This window comes from Etheostoma spectabile, chromosome 20, assembly GCF_008692095.1.
Source record: "Etheostoma spectabile isolate EspeVRDwgs_2016 chromosome 20, UIUC_Espe_1.0, whole genome shotgun sequence".
NCBI lineage: Eukaryota > Metazoa > Chordata > Actinopteri > Perciformes > Percidae > Etheostoma > Etheostoma spectabile.
Window position 1 is genome coordinate 2,122,480 of NC_045752.1, and position 20,962 is coordinate 2,143,441.

At 39.0% G+C, this 20,962-nt stretch overlaps 2 protein-coding genes and 1 long non-coding RNA gene across 8 annotated transcripts in view; 1 reads left to right on the forward strand and 2 right to left on the reverse strand.

The window, feature by feature from the left end:
* Positions 1 to 628: 628 nt before the first annotated feature.
* On the reverse strand, positions 629 to 12,921 carry dpysl5a (dihydropyrimidinase like 5a). Its single transcript, XM_032500850.1, is given in 14 exon segments — positions 629 to 2,341; positions 3,140 to 3,193; positions 3,196 to 3,307; positions 3,980 to 4,187; positions 4,326 to 4,468; positions 4,699 to 4,840; positions 4,948 to 5,104; positions 8,153 to 8,228; positions 8,339 to 8,383; positions 8,528 to 8,596; positions 8,742 to 8,921; positions 9,304 to 9,462; positions 12,338 to 12,608; positions 12,775 to 12,921. Coding segments are annotated over 14 exon segments (1,707 nt in total). The 5' UTR covers positions 12,780 to 12,921; the 3' UTR covers positions 629 to 2,255.
* Positions 6,535 to 15,100, forward strand: LOC116670402 (uncharacterized). Its single transcript, XR_004327012.1, has 3 exons — positions 6,535 to 6,652; positions 13,107 to 13,109; positions 15,089 to 15,100. It is a non-coding gene; the product is annotated as an uncharacterized LOC116670402 (long non-coding RNA).
* A 2,059-nt stretch (positions 15,101 to 17,159) lies between these two features.
* dnmt3ab (DNA (cytosine-5-)-methyltransferase 3 alpha b) overlaps positions 17,160 to 20,962 on the reverse strand; it is a 37,584-nt gene continuing 33,781 nt past the window's right edge. For all 6 annotated transcript variants that reach the window (XM_032500824.1, XM_032500826.1, XM_032500825.1 and 3 more), the window contains 2 exons: positions 20,568 to 20,686; positions 17,160 to 20,410 (listed from right to left, as the gene is read on the reverse strand). In XM_032500824.1, coding sequence (XP_032356715.1) covers positions 20,269 to 20,410; positions 20,568 to 20,686 — 261 coding nt within the window. In that variant the 3' untranslated portion in view covers positions 17,160 to 20,268. The remainder of the gene's footprint in view (positions 20,411 to 20,567; positions 20,687 to 20,962) is intronic.

Here is a 20,962-nt window from a genome sequence, read left to right on the forward strand (position 1 = left end):
CACAGTTTCTTAAAGCCTGAACGGATGTTTTCAAATGTCTTGTTTTGTCCAATCAATTGCCCAAAACCCAACGATATTCATTTCATAATTATATAAAACAGAGGAAAGCACGAAATCTTCATATTGGACCAGCTGATGTGCGTGTTTGCGTGTTCTGCAAAACTAAGTCTCCTGTGAGTGATATATCAATATCTTAGTCCGGGGCCCCCTCCTAAGGGTTACAGGATTGTGAGTGTGAGATGATTAAATGGGGGAAAAGGAAAAAGAAGGCACTGTCTGCTACACAAAATTGTGTAGATTTGTTTTTGTATTTTCTTTTGTTGGCGATACATTTAATAGGTTTAACTCTGTGGCCCTTACACAGTTATTTACATACAACTTTGTCTACATCGGAGGATGTAAGACCCAAACTAGACACTGCTTTATTATCAGAGGTCAAAAGCCAAAAATGATTGGAAAACACAGGTTTTAAAGCAACGTGTTATAGCTGTCAAATAGATGTAGTGGAGTAAAAAATACAGTATTTCTCTCTGAAGTGTGGTGAAATACAAGTATAAAGTAGCATTCAAATGGAAGTTTTAAAGTAAAGTACAAGTGCAGTAGTCAGCAAAAAGACAGGATTTAGTTGGAGATTTCATTGTGGTTTATTTGCACTCAAATCATGTGATAAAGAGCTGCAAGAAGAAATAAAAGATAAAAGGAATTCAATGTGACGTCACATTGTTCAGCACCAGTGTACATTTGGGAGCGGGAAGACACAACAAGATTCACTGGAGCTTCTGTAAGTGAAATCTGTCCCAAAAAAACAAAACAAAAAACAACAACTTTTATTGTAGTGTGATGATCTTTGGAACAAAAATAATCTTGTGTGCACCCCTGCTTACACTGCAGTTTCAACAAAAAAACACAACAAAATCAATTACTAAGACAATTATTCACGAGAACAACTCTGACAAACTAAAAAACAAACAATAGAAATACAGTAGTAGTGTCAGTGCGTTTCTGTAGTTGCTAAACAAGCGTACCTTCCAGTTATGATGCTGTGCTTTCAGTGGCGCACATTGTGAAGGCATTTGATCCCCCGAAGAAAGGGCATTAACGGGCTAACATATCTGCTGTTAAACTGAAGAGGATCACTTCCCCTCTATATGCTTCACAGTGCTGCGTTACATCGGAAATGTCATTCAGAGGAACGTGCCCTTTCAGACCAGTAAAAAGAGCAGACTCTAAAAGAAACAACAGCCATCAAAATGTTAGGATCTGTGCCAGCCTGGCAGTGTGGGTGACAGTGTTCTCAGGTGAGAAAAGGCAGTTTGGTTGAGACTTTTTGCTCTCTGTGGAAAATGGATACGATCGCAAAGAATGCTGCGTAACATGGGCAACATTAGTGCCTATTACAGTAGTTCTAAATATGCTACCATGCGCAGTACACACAACATAGGTTCATTCACATTTGGTGGGGGTGGAACAGAAATTTATTCTGCTATAAGGCTGTAAACATGATCTGAAATGCTAATGATGCTGACAATGATGAACTACTGAACAAAGTCCTCATTTTCACTTAGGAAAGAATTCTAACACAGTAGCATCGAAGGAAGGTAGCACAAATAATGCAGTATAAAAAAATAAATAAACAAACGCATATAAAAGGTTAGCTTGCATTACGATATTTTTCAATTGGTCAACTACATTTTTCATAACTGACATATTCAGGTTATGCCGACACCCTTGTAGTAATCTATTACATTTCATTCACCATGGCTCGCAGTAAAAAGACATTTGTGATATTTGTGACATTAAATCAGGTAAAAAGGCATCTAAATAGTACATGATACAAGTGCAAAATCGTATTTTACAGTGAGGTAACACAATCGCTTCATAAAAACCATGACTCACCTTGATCGCTAAAACTATTAGTTAGATATTTCCCCAAAAGTGATTCAACAGCCAAAGTAATTTTTGGCAACTCATCTTTTTTTTGCTTCTTATGTTTGCTTGACATGTGACAGAAATTTGGTAGCTATAAACACTTAGCAGTAGTTTTCCTTGATCCATATTCCAATTTTATAACGGAAAATGTAATACAGTTTAACGTTTTACAGTCCTATGTAACTGTGCCGACTTCAAAATAAAAACACGACTCCATTAGCCCATACATATTCTAAGCTTCCAGAAAGAAAAACAAGTCATCTTGCTTGGCCATATGTTTCCCTCTGGTGTCATTCTTCCGCTTCACGTAATGGCCGTCTGATTGGTTACCAGATCCCGCTGGATCTCCCTCCAGGAGGAGCGAGGATCCTGGCCGAAGATCTCTTTGGAATCTTGTCATCGATCTGGGCACCTGGAGCAGCAGGGCATGTGATCATGTGCATAGGGTCAGCAGTGAAACACAAGGAAATACTATTTCCTCCTAGTGTTTATGTGCAGCTCAATCATATCTTCTAGGGTCCCTCTAAACAGCTTATGTTAGGTTCTAGGTGGATTTAAGCAACGCAGTATACTTTGAAAGATCAATTCTTCTTATTCCAAAATGCTGCTCAAACCATTCATGATTAATGTCAAATATTTGGGTGTAAAGTATACATTTATGGCACAGAATCTGGCCTTCTATTGCCTGAATAATGGTTATACTCAAACTCAAAACACTGTCAACTTGTCTTCCAAAACTAAAACAATTCCCAGGCGCTAACATATTGTACACTAACTATTCTTCATATGCCTAAATGTTTGCTTTCCATTCAGCCCTCTAATGTCAAATCTTTCTAATTCAAAAAAAAAAGTGTATTAGGCACTTCTAGGTCTGAATATATACAAATGGGAAGAATATAACTGAAATAAACGATGCATAAGCCTTCTATTTACCTTGGTTTGACAAAGCAATTTGTAACTTTATTTTGAAAAAAAAAAAAACACTGTCCCTTTCAAATATTTTTAATTATGGCACCCTCATCAGGCCAAGTAGTATATTTTTTTTAAAGGTTTGAAAATCAGTGACAAAATACAGCATCTCTTAATGTACCAAATACACTCCAGTGTATAAAAGAATACAGCCTAAAACATACATCCACTTACACTTATCATCATGTAAAAGACAAATAGAAATGTTCACTAATATCTGAATAAATCTGTTGATTCTCACCAGACAGGCTGAAACTGGACTCTTGGAGGTCCCTCACGCCCCCGTGCCGGGTGCAGGGCGTGTCGGAGTGTCCAGATCTGAAACCCCGAAGTCCCTCTTTCCTGAGTTGAGCACCGGAACAACATCCCCTGTGTAGGGCTCCCGCTCAACCGCTTTCACAGCCTGGCACTGGTAGGTCACATGTCAGCGCACATACACATACATATTACACATAGAAATAAATACAATCAGGTTAATGAACACATGAAAGCAAAAAAAAAAAAACTCAAATAGAGATGCTGTTACTTTATGTTAATATCATTCCCACTACTTAGGACTGACTCTGGGATGCAATGGTAACACGTCTGACTCCAGATCAGAAGGTTGCGTGTTTAAATCACGTCAGGGTCAGATTTTTTGTTTGCTGTTGCAATTAAAAAAAAAAAAAAAAAAAGATAAAACATGTTCGACCACTTCATGAGAAGAGGATCAAGAATGGGCAATAGGGTACGAAATAAGCAACCAGTTTGCTTGTGTAGCACATGTTGACCGACACGCATCCTTATTGTCCTTTAGTGTGCATTGCGTAATTCTTTCCTTCGCAGATCAGGCTCATCAAAGTTAAATTACTCTAGTGACAACTGAGAAGGAAACAAAAGAAAGAAATAGGAAAAGAAGGAAGGAAAGTGAGAAGGAAAGAGAGGGGGACAAGTAAGTAAGAAAGGAATGGAAACTAAAGAGGGACACTTCAAGGAATTACAAGAAGGAAATTAGGAAAGAAAGAAAGCAAAGAAGAAGGGAAAAAGGGAAGAAAGAAATAAGGAAGGAAGGGACGGAAGGAAAGAAAGTTCCGTCTGGTACCTTTTCCCTCTGAACCATCTTCTTGTAGAGGTAATCTGGAAAGGTCCTCAGGGGGCAAAACTTTCCGGAGCCCTCAGCACACGTGAACATGCCATTTTCATAGACCAGACGGCCACGGCTGATGGTGACCAGGGGTACGCCATGACAGCGGAGACCTTCATACAGGTTTACATCTCCTCCCTGGAACTGGTTATCCACAGAAATGGTCCTGCAGACAGAGATGGAAAAAAAAAAAAAAAAAGATGACCCAGTTAAATCAGACAAAAAGCTAATCAGCTTGAGGGAGTCAAGATAAAAGCTGCAGCGAAGCAAGGTGGTCGATGAATGGATGGATTGAGTTTCATACTTGGATCCCTCGGGGTCCCAAACCACCACATCAGCATCTGCTCCTGGGATGATCCTTCCTTTCCTCGGGTAGAGGTTGTAGATCTTGGCTGCGTTTGAGCTTGTGACTGCAACAAAGCGATTCTCATCCATCTTTCCCCCGATCTGTGAATTACAACAAAGACATGACTCAAAATAGGTTTGTAACCTTAAGAATGAACTTAAAATCACACACAACATCTGACTGGATCAACTGTTGCACCAAAAGCAGAAGCAGATGTTTTTTTGTGCCTTTACTCTCCCTGTTTTATGTTGCATTTAAAGTTTGAATCGATAGACGTACTATCTGCGTATGTCTTACGGTAGCCAGACAGGAACAAAAGAGCTCTACGTACCACTCCTTTCTCCCAGATGACACTCATGCGATCCTGAATACCAGGAAGCCCGTGGGGGATCTTTGTGAAATCATCCTTGCCCATGGCTCTCTGTTTGATGGTGAATGGACGGTGGTCGGACCCCACAACATTCAGAGTGTCACTGCGGCCCAACACAGAGAGATGGAAGTCACATTTACTACTGCAGCGAGGGAAGAAACCCTGAGATCGTATTACATTACATGTGAGATCTTATAGTCTTTTCCTCACTTTCCCAGCAGGCTCATTAGGAAACCGGGAGTGTTGGGGTCCAGGCGGAGAGGTGGCACGGTAACATGGGCAGCAGCATGGGCCCAGTCCTGATGATAGTACTGCATACCGTTAAGCACCGCGTGGGCTGTGGTTGTTTCACCGTGGACCACCTTACCTATGGTTACACAGTACAATATAAATGCACACTGGGTCCAGTGACAGTGAAAAGAGTGTTGTAAGAAAAGCAGCAGAGATTGGAAATTAGGCTAATAAACCATGAGATTAGGCTAGTAAACCGTGACTTGTTTCACTCTTAAACAAATTAGTGACTTAAAAAAAAAAATCATATTTACTTTTTTTAACATTTGGCTTTTAATGTTAAAAATAAGAGGACCAGTATGACAGTTGATGGGATGGATGTTCATTAATAAGGATTGTATTGTCCTTTAGTATTAGTAACACAAAAAGGAGAACTAAAGAGTAATGTTAAAAAAAAAAAAAAAGTGTTTGGGAGGGTAAATACTCAGTGTCAGTGAGTCATGTAGAAGAAAAGGAATAAGAATTTTGGTCTAATCTTATCCTAATATTCTCTTATCTGTTCACTGATCAAGCTGTGAACTATTTTACCTAATCAACAACCTTTTAAGGTATCCTGAATTTATCAAGTCTATCTGCTTTTTCTCGAGCTTAGTGTTAAGAGGAAGCATTTATGATTAATGAGATCTTTGTTTAGAGCCCAGTTCGGCTCCAACAAAGATTCAAAAGTGCTTTGATTAACTAATCAAATCACTTTTGATTAGCAGACCGTATTGAGTCTTTACAAATCACAGATTTGTGAGTTGAATGTCTTCTTAGCTTTTTTGTTTTTTCTGTTGTTTCCTGTACCCTGGTCAGAGAGAATTCCACAGCATCTTGTGCACTTCAGTCTCCACTGTGCGAAACTCCTCTTAACCAGCCACTGAATTGGACGTGAGGGAACTTTTCTTCCACAGTAGTTGACAGTGTCTATAAAAAGGTCCATGCTAAGGAGGTTTCCCTACAGCTAGCATATGTTGACAGTGGTTTGACTTGCAGATCAGGCCTAGTTTTTCAAAAGATTTAATCTGGATCAAATTGGTCCGGATTTGGAAATCCCATGTTTTGCTATCCAGGATCACCTGATCCATCTTACTTTTAGGCCAGTTTTTCAAAGGAACATTGGATTGGATTACTGTGATCCAAATACCAAATTTCAGGATTACCAAATCCTGGCTATATATCGGTGGTCACAAACAGCCATTAACACTGTAATAAACAGAAACATTTTACATTCCTCATTTATAACAAAATTGTTATAATGTTAAATAACAAAATAAAAACATAACTATCCAACAGTCAAAAATCATTTACAGGACAGATACCAGCTCTTTGCATCTCTGCCTTTAGGAGATGGTTCTCCATCTCTGCACTGTTTTCTGCTGCAGTTCGGTACCAAGGTTTGTTCTTTACCCAGTTCAATTAGAAAAATCACAACTGAATCCATCCTTCTGATGGGATCAGGATAAGTCTGTTTTTTTATTATTTTTTTATCAAATAGATCCCAACTGATCCCATCGGATTACATGGTCTGATCTTATTTCAGACTCCTTCTTTTGTGTTTGGAAAAACCCATTTTCAAGATTGGATCCAATCCGTGATCCGAAATCCCACTGGATTACTTTTGAAAAACTGCGCCCTAGGGCCAGTTGTTCAAAATATTTAATCTGGATCAAAATTATTCGGATTTGGAAATCCCTTTTTTTGCTACTCAGGATCAGGTAATCTGTCTCACTTTTATGCCGGTTTTTCAAAGCAACACTGGACTGGATCACCCTGATCCAGATACACAGTTTTCAAGATTACCAAATCCGGATTACCACTGCTCTAAATAGGACAACATATCAGAATGTGGGCCACGAGCTACGTACAGAACAGGTAGAAGAGCTAAGATGGGGTCACTCTAAGTTTTTTACTTTGAGACAAAACCCAAAAATAACTCCCACTTCCATTCATAATTTCTTTTATGACCCCTCATCTGAGCCACTACAAATAAAAAACTAATATACATTAACAAATACACTGTGGATATTTTTGAAAACGTCTTAAAAAAAAAGAAAAGTTAGTTCTGCTTCATATAAGGAGGAAAGACCAGGAATTTTTATATTAGATTGTTTCCTTGAAATTAATATAAGGTGATGAATGAGATATATATTATTATAATAATTTGTATTTTTATTTTATTTTTTACTTTACTAAACTTAACTAAGGTTAAACAAGTCAAGTGCAAAATATAAAAAGTATATACACTAAATGATACAAATGTATTATTTGACCAATTTAAGTTTTCGTGCTGGAATCCACCTTGAAATCCACCTTGAAATCCTACCCCCTGTTGGGATCAGGATAATTCTGTTTTTTGGATCAAAGTTATCCAAATCCTACTGACAAGTTTTGAACAACACAAACTGAAGGTTTGATCCAGATTAAAACTAAGATTGGATTCCGTGATCTAATCTGATTTCAGATTCCTTCTTTCCCTTTTGAACAACCCATTTTCAAGATTTGATCCAATCCGATAACCAAAATCCGATTAGTTTACCTTTGAACAACTGGCCCCAAGAGATAGATCTAACCTTTACACACAGCTTTAGACATGTCACCTAAATACAGAGACAGAAATTCAATATTGATAGTAAAAAAAAACAGTGCTGCTCCACACTCCCCACAGCAAAAGTACAGGGTCCCAGTTCATTTAGAGTTCATGGGTTATAAAGAACCAAATCAGAATTCCCATCATAAATCTCTCCAGGTGAGTACATTTATTTCAGATTATATAATTTTAAAAATTACAATTACGGGTGCCCAGATTAGCTCAGTTGGTAGACGCCCATATATAGAGGTAGTAAACCTCTATATTTGGGTGTCTCCCGAGGGCGTCTACCTCGACGCAGCGGGCCCGGGTTCGACTCCGACCTGTGACCCTTTGCTGCAGGTCCTTCCCCCTCTCTCTCCCCTTTCACTTCAGCTGTCCTGTCAATAAAGGCCTAAAAATGCCCAAAAAATAATTTAAAAAATAATTTACAATTTTAAAAGTAAATCTCCAGTATTTTCATGAATGTAAATATTTTATAAATATAGCCAAAGTGCTTGTTTTGGAAAAATTCCACACGTGTTGATGCTAATTGTATCAGAAATTCCCCCTTACCCTGCATCTTGGCTGTAGCCACCACATCTCCCGCGGACATACTAGACACATTGACGAGATAGATCGGGCAGTGGGCCTAAAAGGAAAAAAACAAAGTACAGTATGTTCTGTAAAAAAACTGATTTTTTTTCTTTTTCTTTTCACCAATATTTATTTCTCTTTTTGTGCGGCAGAGATCTCACTCACCCTGTTGGCGATGGTGATTGCCCTGTGAGTCGCCTCGGCTTCCAACTGGAAAGAAACAAGACTATGAGGAATTCATTTAATTAGCGTAATAATATAAATACTCTTGACAAGAGTCTGAATATAATAAAAGTGTATTTTAGCTTGAGTGACAGTAATTGAGGGAAAACCGGGATAATCCTGACTTAATACCTCTTCAGGCCTGCTGATTTCAATCCCCTCTGGGCCACTAATGCCCAGGTCCAATGCTTCTTTTGCACCCTGGGAAGAGGCAAGAGGAAGTCATTAATAATATTAATAATGTAAACAACTTATAAGAACATTAACACAAGCATTTATGTTAATTTAATGTGTGTGTACTACAATAGAGCTAATGGAACAAATGAGAAGGTCTTGAAAGAATCACCTCTGCCACCAGTTCCCCATTTTCAGCATGGACTCGTGCTATAGCTCCGATGTCCTTGCAGTGCTGCAGAGCCTGGAAGAGCTCACTGTCCCTCAGCATGAACATGTCCTTATAGGCCATGAACATCTGAAAGGAATTCACTCCGTGCTCCCTCACCAGCTTCTCCATCTCAGCTCGCACCTGCAGCAAGGGAAAGTGTAAGGAAGCATCTCTAGCATCTCTCAGCCTAAATCCAAGTTTTCTGGTACAGAGACAGAGAAGAATGCTTTGTCCTGTCATAAAAAAAATTAAAAAATGGTTTTAGGTTTTGTTGTCACTCTTCTCCATGTCTTCACCTACACGTAAGGAGCTGAAAGAAACATGTAAGAGTCTAGTCTCTGGAGGCTGTCGAAAAAGCATTCTGGGAATTGTAGGAAGTCACTAACATGCAACAGAAGTAAGAAACATTATCAGGCTGCTCATAGCTAACAGTTTAAGACTAAAGGTTTTTTTTTTTGCTATAAAAAAACAAACTCTTCTGGAAAAAGATCATGTGGAGAGGGAGGAACAGTGTTGTGAGTACCTTGGGTCCCCACCAAGTAACGCCCACGTGCAGAGCGTAGTCACAGCAGGCTTTGGGGTCTGCCGAGCTGCGGCACGTCTCGTAGGCTTCCAGCAAAGACTCATTCTTCTCTGGCAGAATGTGTGCAATCACCATGGTTGTACCGCCAGCTAGAGCAGCCTAGAAGAAAGGCAAAGAACCGCTCTCAAGTCACTTTAATCGTAGGATGTACTTCTAATGTAGTACTGATTCTTAATGTGTTGTATCGTTTACTATCTGTATTGTTTACACTTCTTTTAGTGTTTCAATTTGTTTTCAAATCAATTAGCATTAAAGGCTAAAATGAACAGTTTTACTGAAATAAGCGGACCTTAAATGAAACAAAATGATCATTAAACCGAGGCATTAAGAGACGGTGAAGCAAAAGAGATTGATTTGTTAAACTCAAATAAATACTGAAGGGACTGTAATCTACTGATCAACGCAGCTCCTGCTCTTAGCATAACAGTTTAAGCTTCAATTGCCATTAATGCACATTTTTATGGTTATTTGCAAGTTGATTGCTGAGGACAATATAAATCCTTAAGTTGTTTTAAAGCACACAATTGACTGCCTATCACGGTATAACCAAGAGGCCCTCAAACAACAACTGTATAAATTCTCTACTGCATCAGCACTTCTGACTTATTATCCTCCAAAAACAGATTAAGATGGGTTTTTTTGTTACGTTTTTTTTTTAGATTTAGATATTTTTAGCCCACACTATAGTAATTCCTAATAACCTCAGCCAGTGAAGACAGAGTGTGTTTTGTGTGTGAGTGCATGCGTCACTGAGCATCTGTCAGCTGAGTGACCCTAGAGTGGATCGGTGTGTAGTGGGAGGGAGGACCGGGGGGGGGGGCGTGGGTCTGAGAACCATTGTCTCCAAGCACAATGGTGAGTGAAAAGGCTTTGCAGCAGTCTCTGCAGCAGCCCTCCGGTATCCATGGAAACAGATACTGATATGCATTTGTCTCTGGACGTTTTTGGAGCACGGCGGCAGCGGAGCAGGCAGGGAGGGGCGAGGAGAGAGGAATGAGGAGAGAACAGTGGAGAACAGTGTCTGTCACCAGCGTCTACTGGCAGCCGCGGTCTGCCGGTCGGTCCAGTTTCTAAAACAACTCAAACCCAGCCTCCTTCATCTCTCATACGCCATCATCTCAAAGTGCTCCAGACTGATGAGTCATCATGGAGACCTAAAGCAAAGTACGCTGTCCCAGGCTTTATAAGCAGCCATGATGACTTCATTCTCCTCTTTCAGCCTCGCCAACAGCAAAGTGCCAAATCATCTTTGTGTAATATTGGTGAAACGCAGACTCTGCAACCTTGTGACACTTCCAGAAAAAATGCATAATACTGCCAAGTACGGCAGTTTTAAATCTATAAATCTGTTTATATTTTTCTTGACTAACTGATTAATCATTTTGTCTGTATAATGTTGGAAATTTGCGTAACATGTCTATCAGAAGTAATATCTGGTTTCCAGCTTGTTGTTATATTTAAATGCTTCTTTACTGTTTTCTGTTTTTAAGCGATTTATCCTGTTTCTGTCAGCTGTTCATCTGGTTTATGATTACTACTTCTAATTTGTGCAATCCTTCTCTCTGAGGAGCATTTAAAAAACGTACAGATCTGAGTCCAAGGTGACGTCTTCAAATGCCCTGTGTAGTCCAACCAACAGTCCAAAACTCAAAGATATTTAGTTTACAGTCATAGTAGAGCCCGACCGATAAAGGATTTTTAAGGCCGACACGATACAATTATTTGGTTATTTAAAAATATATCGGCAAATGTTTATATTTTTAAATATCCAGAAACGCGTTACAAAACATAAACAGATTTCCCTAACATTAGTTATTTGTAGTTATTTATGAGTAAACTAACTAAAATAATATAATAACAGAACAGAGGAACATCAAAATATATTACATTTCTGATAAATAAAATGTATAAAAATACAAATTTAAGATATGAAACTTAAAGTCCTTTGAACAAAAACCCATTAACAAAAAAAAAAAAGTCAGTGTTGCCAACAGGGACGTTATAAAGTGTCCTCTGGTGGAGAAACTATGCAACACCAACGCTCATAACATGTGGTTGACAGTCCGTTTTTTCCCCGATAAATTCATATTTTTTAAATATTCATTTATCCGAATCAATTGTCATTATAAATGATTCTGATGACGGAATATTAATTTTATTTTTTTTAATTGGCCATTATAAATGCTGATACCGATAGATTGGGAAATGCCTAATATCGGCCGATAATATCGGTCGGGCTCCAATTCATAGAAAATTAGGAAAGCCAGAATATGTTTACATTTGAGAAGCCGACACCAGAGAATGTATTACTATGTTTTCTTAAAAATGACGGAAACAACTGATCCATTATCAAGATACTGTATGATTTAACTTCTTCTATGATTAACCTTCTGTCCATATGTTCAGTGTTTAATCAACTAATGGTTGGGGCTCCACCTCCAAGACTGATGCCTGTAAGTATGTAACTACCGTAGAACTCACCACACCGCCACGCAAAACACCTTTCTTAGTGTTCTCACTGTCACCATCATCTGCCTAGTTAATATAACTTAACATGCTGTTTGCCTTCTATCTTAATGCTTTATACTATTACTATTGCAGTTTTAGTGTTTACATTGTATTCTAATTATGTCATTTTTACTTTGACAGCAAGAGTGGTTGTGTTTGTCCTTGATGCCAAAATATTAAGAAAGCTGCCTCATCTCATCAAAAACAAACCAAAGCAGCATCTCTGACATCTCGGCTAAAATATGCATCAGGGGAAAGTTTTCATCGATATCTATCTAAAAAAGAAAACAACACATTTGTGATCAAAAGCATTATCGAACTTAGAGGGATATCCAAGAGAGTTGAGTTAAATTTAGTAAAAAACATGCTGTGACATTAAGTGTTGCTTTTGTTCTCTTCTATAATTAGGACAACGCCAGTTGCCCTACTTCCAGTTTTTTTTTTGCCATTTCCAGCATGGCGTTACCTTGGTGCCGCTGTAGAAGTCATCTGCCGTGGTGGCGTTCATGAAGCTCTCCTCCAGGTGGACGCTGGTGTCAATACCCCCGGGGAGGACTAGTTTTCCCGAGGCGTCAATCACTTTGGCTCCACCTGGGATCATCAGCTCCTTCCCCACCTGCTGGATGATTCCATTCTCGATGTAGACGTCGGCCTCCTGGGTGCAGTCGTCGTTCACCACCTTGCCGCCCTTTATCAGGATCCGCACCATTGCTGAGCTGGAAGACATGGCTATGGCTCTGTAAGGAAGATAAAGAACAAAAGATGGTTTTTAATCCTGTTATTTTTACTGCAAGCAGCTGCTAAAACTGTAATAAACCCACTAAATCTAAAACCACAAAAAGCAAAAGTGAAGACCGCAAGTGTTTCTACAAGACACTTGAGAAAGAGAACTTTTTAAAGTACCTCATCCTGAGCTGAGACAGTGTAGTAAGACTAGCAGAGACAATGATCAGTGATGCTGTCCTGTGACCTAGTCTGACAGGCTGTGACTTACATCAGCTACAAGACTGGGAAGGCTGTGTCAGTCACCGCCTGTGACCTGACGTCCCAGTGGACAGTGAATAGAAAGAAGCTGAGTCCAGTTGTGGATCACAATAAGGCAGACAAGGGTCAATAAAGACATTATTTTGAAAGAACTAAAGCAGCATAAAGCCACTTACAATGATGTTCACTCACTGAGAAGCTAAACAGAAAGAATCATAGTGGCTGAAAAATATGAGCTACGAAGGCTTAAGTACGTTCACTTCTGCTACATCCATGCCAAATAGCTCTACTCTACCCAGGTGCTGCCCAACCTGGGGATCAGAACCCCCCGAAGGGATCACGAGGTGAATCTAAGGGGTCGTCAGATGATTTCTACCACACAGCATTTGGTTCATTGTTTGGGAAACAAATGTTACCTCTTCAGCATCTACTTCTAATGAAAGAATGTTAAAGGTAAAATTATTTGACTTGAAGAACCTGTGATGGGGGTCACAGGTAGATTTGGCTTTGTACTGAGGGGCCACAGCCATGGATGTCGCTACCACTACAAACTAGAAGTCATGTCCTTAATATTGTTTCTGGGAATTGTTTTTTTTTTTATCAACTTAGTTTACAAAAAAAAAGTTCACACATGGTGGGTATGTTTGTATGTATGTATTTTTTGACTTTAGATTTAAATTGGATGACTTTTGGACCACAAAAGTAAAGGAATAATGAATTCATCATCCAGAATTTATTCTTGGCAGCGTGGAGAGTTGAAACAGTAACTTACACCTTTATGTTGCCAAACTACATTTGTGTGTGTATATATATATATATTATATATATATATATAATATATATATATTATATATTATATATATAAATCTTATTTGTTTCAGGTCCAAATTTAGTGAGGGTGCATTGGGGTCTCATGATCTTAGTATTTCTAAAACTCCGGCTACAACTGTCCCAACCACAAGAGTTGCTCTACTCTATACTCTATTCCGAACAACACAAAAATGTACAGGAAAAATCATGCAAAATGAATTTCCTTCATATTAGTTATAATAAACTGGGTGTGAGCATTGCCAGCGATAATCTACTCCTCACTAACAAAGACCCAATCTCCAAGATCTGCCTCCCTTTCCTTTTACACCACTGTTACAATGATGTGATGTGTTTTTGTTGTGTGTGTGTGTGTGTGTGTGTGTGTGTCCATCCTGCGTGCTTGCGTGCGTGCAGGATGCGTATGAGGGCGCGGCAACATTACTGCATGGCATGGACTCCTTCACATACCCAGATCTGATGTGGATGGGTTAGGATAGGCAATGCTAGGCTGCTATCAGGCTGCCAGTTAGAAGGAGAAGCACTCATGCATTATTCCCTGTGTTCCCCACAGCCTAGAAGCAGCTAGGCTGTAGTAGCCTAAAGTTATTATTTTACGGGGCCTGGACTGTGAGTTGACGCCAATATGCCAATAACAAACAGGTGATCTTATTTAACCTGTATAAAGACACATAGATTATAGATTAATTATGCAACTATAGTATAAATGTTCACTTTATAGTAGCCTAGGCTATAATTATAAAAACTATAGGCCCTGGTATTTGCTCACATGTCTATATTTATTTGATTTGTCCATTAAATCTATTAAACCCCTGCTACAAATCCAACGCAATCGCTGTACATGTCAATTTGTATCACACAGAATAATTATCTAGGCAAATAACGGGATTTTACTGCAAACGTGTGATCGCAGCGGAATGATGACACTTCCACTTGTTTGACTTGACACAAAGAAACCGGTCTCCATCAGGCATGATCGGCTGCACAGCGATCATGAGCGAGCTAGAAACCGCCTTCCCAACTCCCGGTCCGCACCAGACCCTCCTGTCCCTCCTCCTCGGTGGAGACAAGCTCGCTGTCTGACGGCGCAAAGTGACTTCACGCTATAATAACACAGGCCCACTGTTAGGTGGAGTTATACATTAGGGTGTGTGTAGATTCTGGGAGGGTGGCAGGGCAGACACCAAGACGTGTAAGCCAGGGGACATGGGGGGGGGGGGGGGGGGGGGAAGGTCCCCGGGCTCCGGGAGGAGAGAAATATATACCCATTGCAGTATCAGAATAAAGGTGTGGAGCACGTACCTCCTCTATGGGCCTGCTGCTGCTGCTGCTCCACCCGGCTCTCTGCTTCCTTTCTCACAGGAACAGAATGCAACACGGTCCGCGGATGGCACTTCCCAGGGAGACACACACACACCAGATGGATGCCTTCCTGGCCGGTCCGGGACCAGCAGACCGCAGATCATTAACGTCAAGTCAGCGGAGTAGATACAAGTAAGGCATCCGGTTTTGCCTTTCAAAATAAAACCCCAGCGTGTTTACCTTTTGCAAAGTATTACTGTGATATATCACAGTAATACTTTGCAAACAATCTGGGTTTTAAATTTAAAGACTTAATTTTTTAATTCATTCACTCTCTTTTAATGTGTATGGCAATTCGGAGGTCTTCAACTAGACTTTGACTGAACAGCATTCAAGAAGCAATCTGCATGAAATAAAAATTAATTCCCCCCCATAAGTAATTTTTACAGCTTTTATTACCAGCAACACATGCAAATACGTTCCCCACTATAATTCACCGGGCACGAAAATACCCTAAATTGGTCCAGTAGGCTGCAAATATTGGATTGGGAAAACGTTTTGTACTGCCTCATACTGTATATTCCTACATATTATACTAAAGTTATAAATTATAATATTCTTAAGCTATATTGTTAGCAATAATGATATATAAATAGTTAGTTAATTCAACATTTATCATGATCCATTAAGAAGTACCCTTGAAAACTAAAGACTATTATGCAAATTTGTCATTAGGTGACAGAGTAGACTCTAACAATGATATGTATTTGTAGCCCTCTGTGAAAATGTATGCAAACGTACTCGATCTTGAAACGTCTTCACAAATACGTATTTCCAGCAATTTCAAGAAATTAATCAAACTCGTTTAGTTTAAATTGTTTTATTGTCTAAAACAAATATTACAGTGGCTTACCTGTCTTCTTTATTATTATTTTTTAAAGAATGAGAGCATTACATTGGCAACATTAGCCAAAACACATACATTAGTGTAGTCTTACAAGTGTTTGACTACAAGTACGTACTGGGACTCACTTTGGACACATTATTTCTGCTTTTATTTTGTAGGCCAATCGCTTGTCTTCCGGTAGCATTCTCTCTTTGTCTGGTTAATTTGCTGCAGCTTGCAGCATCGGCCGCGAGACGGCGCGACGCTCCAATCAGCGGCGCCGGGTGAAGGCTTGGTCACCTTAGCAACCAATTACTTTGGGCGTAAGGCGTAGCCACTGTGAGAGGCTGTACCACTATCTGCAGAAGGGGGTGTTTTATAATTAGGAGTGACATAAAGGTAACAGCAGAGGGAGGCTAAACAATAGATACAATACAATAGAAAATGTAAGGTATCACCAAATGCATTAGGCCTATCTCCCTCCAACGTCGTGATTGTGAGTTTTATCTTGGACGTTGTAAAGACGTTACTTACTGCAATATTACAGTTACAACGTTATTTACATAGGCCTACATACATTCTTCTCTGGAAAAATAGACACATGCTATATAAAATAAAAAAAATCAGTATTCTTGGTTAACTAGCTCTTCAGTTGTTGTGGTGCAATGCTGTCATACTCCTACTGCCTACTATTAAAGGAATATGCTTCAGTTTTTGAAGTAATCCCTTCCAGTGCCTTAATGCTTCCCATGCAGATTAAATGTATTATCCACACCTGTGATTTTACTACTAACAAGGCATAATGACTATTAGTTTAGCTTAAACATGTGAAAATTGATTCAAAGCACCTGAGCCTGTAATTCATTGCACACCGTTTTACCGTTAATTGACTCATTGTACAATTAAAAACCCTGAAAACCTTTTTTTCCCAGCTTCTTTATGAATCACATGATCCTAAATGACCCACAATTATCTTCTAAATGTCTGAAAATATTTTATCAATTTATTTTTCCTGTGCTCTTCTCGCTGGCTGGATGTTGAAAAAAGTCATGTTAAATATTTCTGCACACCAATCAGAATTTAGCAACATCTGAATCAAAATCTGATGACATTTCTTGGTTATTTTCTATCCCCCAAAACTTGGATCGTGGGACATTTAATGAATGAATATTTGATTTTACAGAGAAATGTTTGAGATTGGAAACCACATTTTCAGTGGCTTTGATTCAAAGGGTCAGGTGCATTTTTATTAAATATGGTTGAAAAAAATGACAAAAGGTGGCAGATGTTTGCACAAAAACAATACATTTATTCAAGTGTTCTCCAGCACAAGTACATACTCTATCTTCTCTCTGGACACTAAACTTAAGTATGGGGGAGGGGCGGTCGAAGTGGAGAATGACTGCTACATTTGCTGTACGAACTGGTCTTGAGGAAAAGCGTATAGGCCATCAACAGTTATGACAGAAAGAAAGTCACACAGTGTCAACAATATCACCGAATATAGAATTATTGACCTGCCTTGAACAGTAAAACTCAAGTGTTGTTTCCGATTTAAAAAAGAAAAAAAAAACCTTAATTCAAAACAACATTTTGAAAACAGACAAGGAGAATATTACGGCATGGAATGTAGAATTAAGAAGCAATGTGTATTAAGCATACGTTATGCTACAGTAAAAGTTATTACTGTTTTTTTTTTTTTGTTGTTTTTTGTTTTTTTTCTCACACGATTTTCCCACAGATAAGCACCAACTACAGCAATCTCTAGTCTAAAACAATATAGGAAAACCTTTCATTATTTGTTATCCTTATTTTTTTTCAAGTACAAAGTTAAAATGCCTTTGTTAATATATTTATATGAGTGAAATAATAGTTCTTTTTCCGTTACTACAAGGAACTTAAAAACAGTCATTGTCAAGACGTTATTTCTTTTCCAATCAAATATATTTTTCTTGTTCAGATAAAATGATTAGCACCATCAGAAAAAAAAAAAACACCAACAATCCCTCTTTGTAAAGTCTTACAAAAGGAAACAGAAGCAAAAGACGCCACCGGGCAGGGCTGTGCAGGGAAGCGGAGACCCCTCTTCATCGTAAAGCTGTCCGTGGGCCCTGTTCAAACCCCATTCCTCTCAGTCTGGATTCACTTGACACAAAGAAATCAGCACGGTAAAGTAGTCGACTTTGAGTCTCCCTACATCTAATGCTCAAAGCAAGTTTTGAATCAAATTTGTCACTTGATTTTGAACCTAAGATTTGTTTCCTAATTTGATGATATATATATTAGCAAAGAATTATATTTGTACATCTCATACGTCGTAAAAACAAAAGATCTAAACAAAGTAAAAATCAGCAACCGGAAAACAACTATGTACAAAATGTACAAACGGGAGGGGTTGTTATGTAATATAGGAGGAAGAGGAAGAGGAGGAGGAGGAGGAGGAGGATGGGGGGGGGGGATAACATCTGGTTAAAATATCACACCGCACTGTAGCTCATATTGAGCCTAGTGTGACAAAAACGATGGCAATAAGGTCACTTAAGAAATTAATTACACTAAGAAATTAAATTTCAAATTTAGAATCTTAAATATGATATAGATAAGCGATAACATTTGTTTTTTTATTACCCTCTTTAGTCTTTGAGTGCCGACATCTTCGTCAAACACTGTGTCAGTTTTTCGTTTTGACGAACTGCAGCCTAAATCCTCCATAGTTATCTTAGGTTATCAAGAGTATTTAGTTAGTGAATGTAATCCAAATTTGGATCAGCACTTAAATTTGTCAACATGACGACTATGATTAATCAGGGAAATGGCAAAAAAAAAAAAAAAAAGGGTCAACTGTCCTTCACAAGGGACAACATATTATACAAGCGCATGACATAGTTCCCTAACTCTGTGTTCCATTTTACAATCTTAACAGAAATAGACATTCTTTGAATCTGGCTAGTGACATACTGTGTCGCTGCTTTAAAACAGGGAACAATATGGAGGATGGAGGAAGGGGGTAACAAATGTCAATCCCTCGACTGTAGACTAGAGTCAAATAACATGGGTTTCACATATCGATATCCACTCTTTCACTTCTGTTGGCACAGCCCTACTGTATACAAAACGTATTATACGAGGGTAGATCAGTTCACATCATAAAACAAAACAACAAAATTTCACAAGAACCAATATTTCTTTTTAAAATACCAAGAAAAAAAAAAAGAAAGTATACATATAAAAGTGCTTTATAATGTTGATAAAACAGCACAAAATTGCTATAAAAAGGTAGAAGAACTTTGTGAAGCCGCACCATATTGTTTGAGGATTTGCACCTGACAGTTTTTTTTTTCAGTTTAGAGAGGTGGAAGTTGATGAGGAGAGTTACCCGGCCTGGTCACCCTTCCTCCCCACACTTACTAACAGTTGTACAGTAACGTCATTGGTCAGGATGAAACTAGAAATAAATAGTTTCACAGACGTAAGTTGTTTTTTTATGACAGAAAACACCATTGCCCATGTGGCTAGCTTCACTTTCTGTTTGTGCAGATCCAGGCAGTGAGCCTGAGTGTGGCAAGGCTGAGAGAGTAAATGAGCACCAGTACGAACTGTATAAAAGCTGTAAAATGCAGAAAAGAGACGAGGCTCCATTTTGCAGTCTACTGTCACAGAACAGAATAGTTTTTTTTTCCTTAACATCCAACACAAGTTTTTTTTTCTTTTCTTTCCAGCAACAGGTTAAAGAGCTCCGTATTGTCTAAAGTTGTAGTGCCACATGGGCTATGATGTTTCTCATCATCTTGGAGCACCATGGTATTGTAACCATATTACAGTAGTACCTTTTATTACCTTCAGTTGTGTATAGAAACTGTAAACAAAGAGGTATATGTGATCGGGTGTTTTGGATTTTTTTTTAGAGACAGCTCTCCTGACACTAAAGAAAAAAACCATCTTTCTCTTCACATCTCTGTGAGGCTCGGTAGCTGGAGGCATGGCCGCACTGCACGTGGGAACCTCGCAGCTCCGATATACAGTACGCTCACACAGCAGAAACATTTCACATATCTCAAAAAACCATTTCCTATCTTTCGGGTCTTTCCCATCGCATTGCCGTCTCTTTTAAAAATACAGGTTTAGCACTTTTCTGTCTCAGTGTCTTGAGAAGAAAGCATAGTCTCAAGTATAGCTTGCACAAACAAATCAACAATACTTGATAACACTGCTAAAAGGTAAAATGACATATCAAAATTAAATAGAATAAGAATTACAATTCAAACACAAGAAATAATGTGAAATCTACGTCAATGTTTCGCTCGCAAATCTTACAAGAGTATAATCTGAGGATCAAGGCTCTTATTTCTAGTCAGAGTTGTATTTCCTAAATGGTTCCGAGCGGGTGTTCTTGCTGCTCAAACACAGGCAAAGTAATCTTTGAGTGGTGCAAACAGGTGGCGGATAACCGGGACGCTCCATGATCGGCCCAGGAGCCTTTGCCTCGCCAGTCGGCTCATGTTGGACACGTCCGTATAGTGGACTGGGAAGCCAAAGATCCTGACAGGGGAACAACCAGGACAACAGACAGACACACAGGCAGGCGGGCAGCCAGAGAGCAGAATAGGGGGAAGACACAGGGAGATCATTTTGAGATTTGGATCGCTGGAAGAGCCGTGAAAGGTAGTTTGAAGGATGCTGAAGGATGTTCACATACCTTTCCATCTCAGTGCACCACAGTATGTCTTCCTTCTCGTTCATGTAGACAGGGAAGTGCTGGTCCTTGCCCTGCTTGATGGAATTAGACCTGGTGGTGATGGTCCTCACCTTGTCAAACTGACAGGGAAAAAAAAGGATATTATAGAAATATTAGAATATTGTTCCATGAGTCTAACTAGCCCTACCTTTGTTTTGTTTTTTTAAAAACATGAGGTTTTACCTCTTTTATTACTGCATTATGGATCAGGCAATTGATATCAATTGATAAACATGAGTGTGTGGGTGAGTTCTCAGTCCAGACTGATGGACTTTCAAACTGTTCCCTCTTGCTGCCACTGGGAGGCGCCCATGTGCAAAGTCCCTTACTCTTGCTTTGAACTTGTGTTTTGCTGT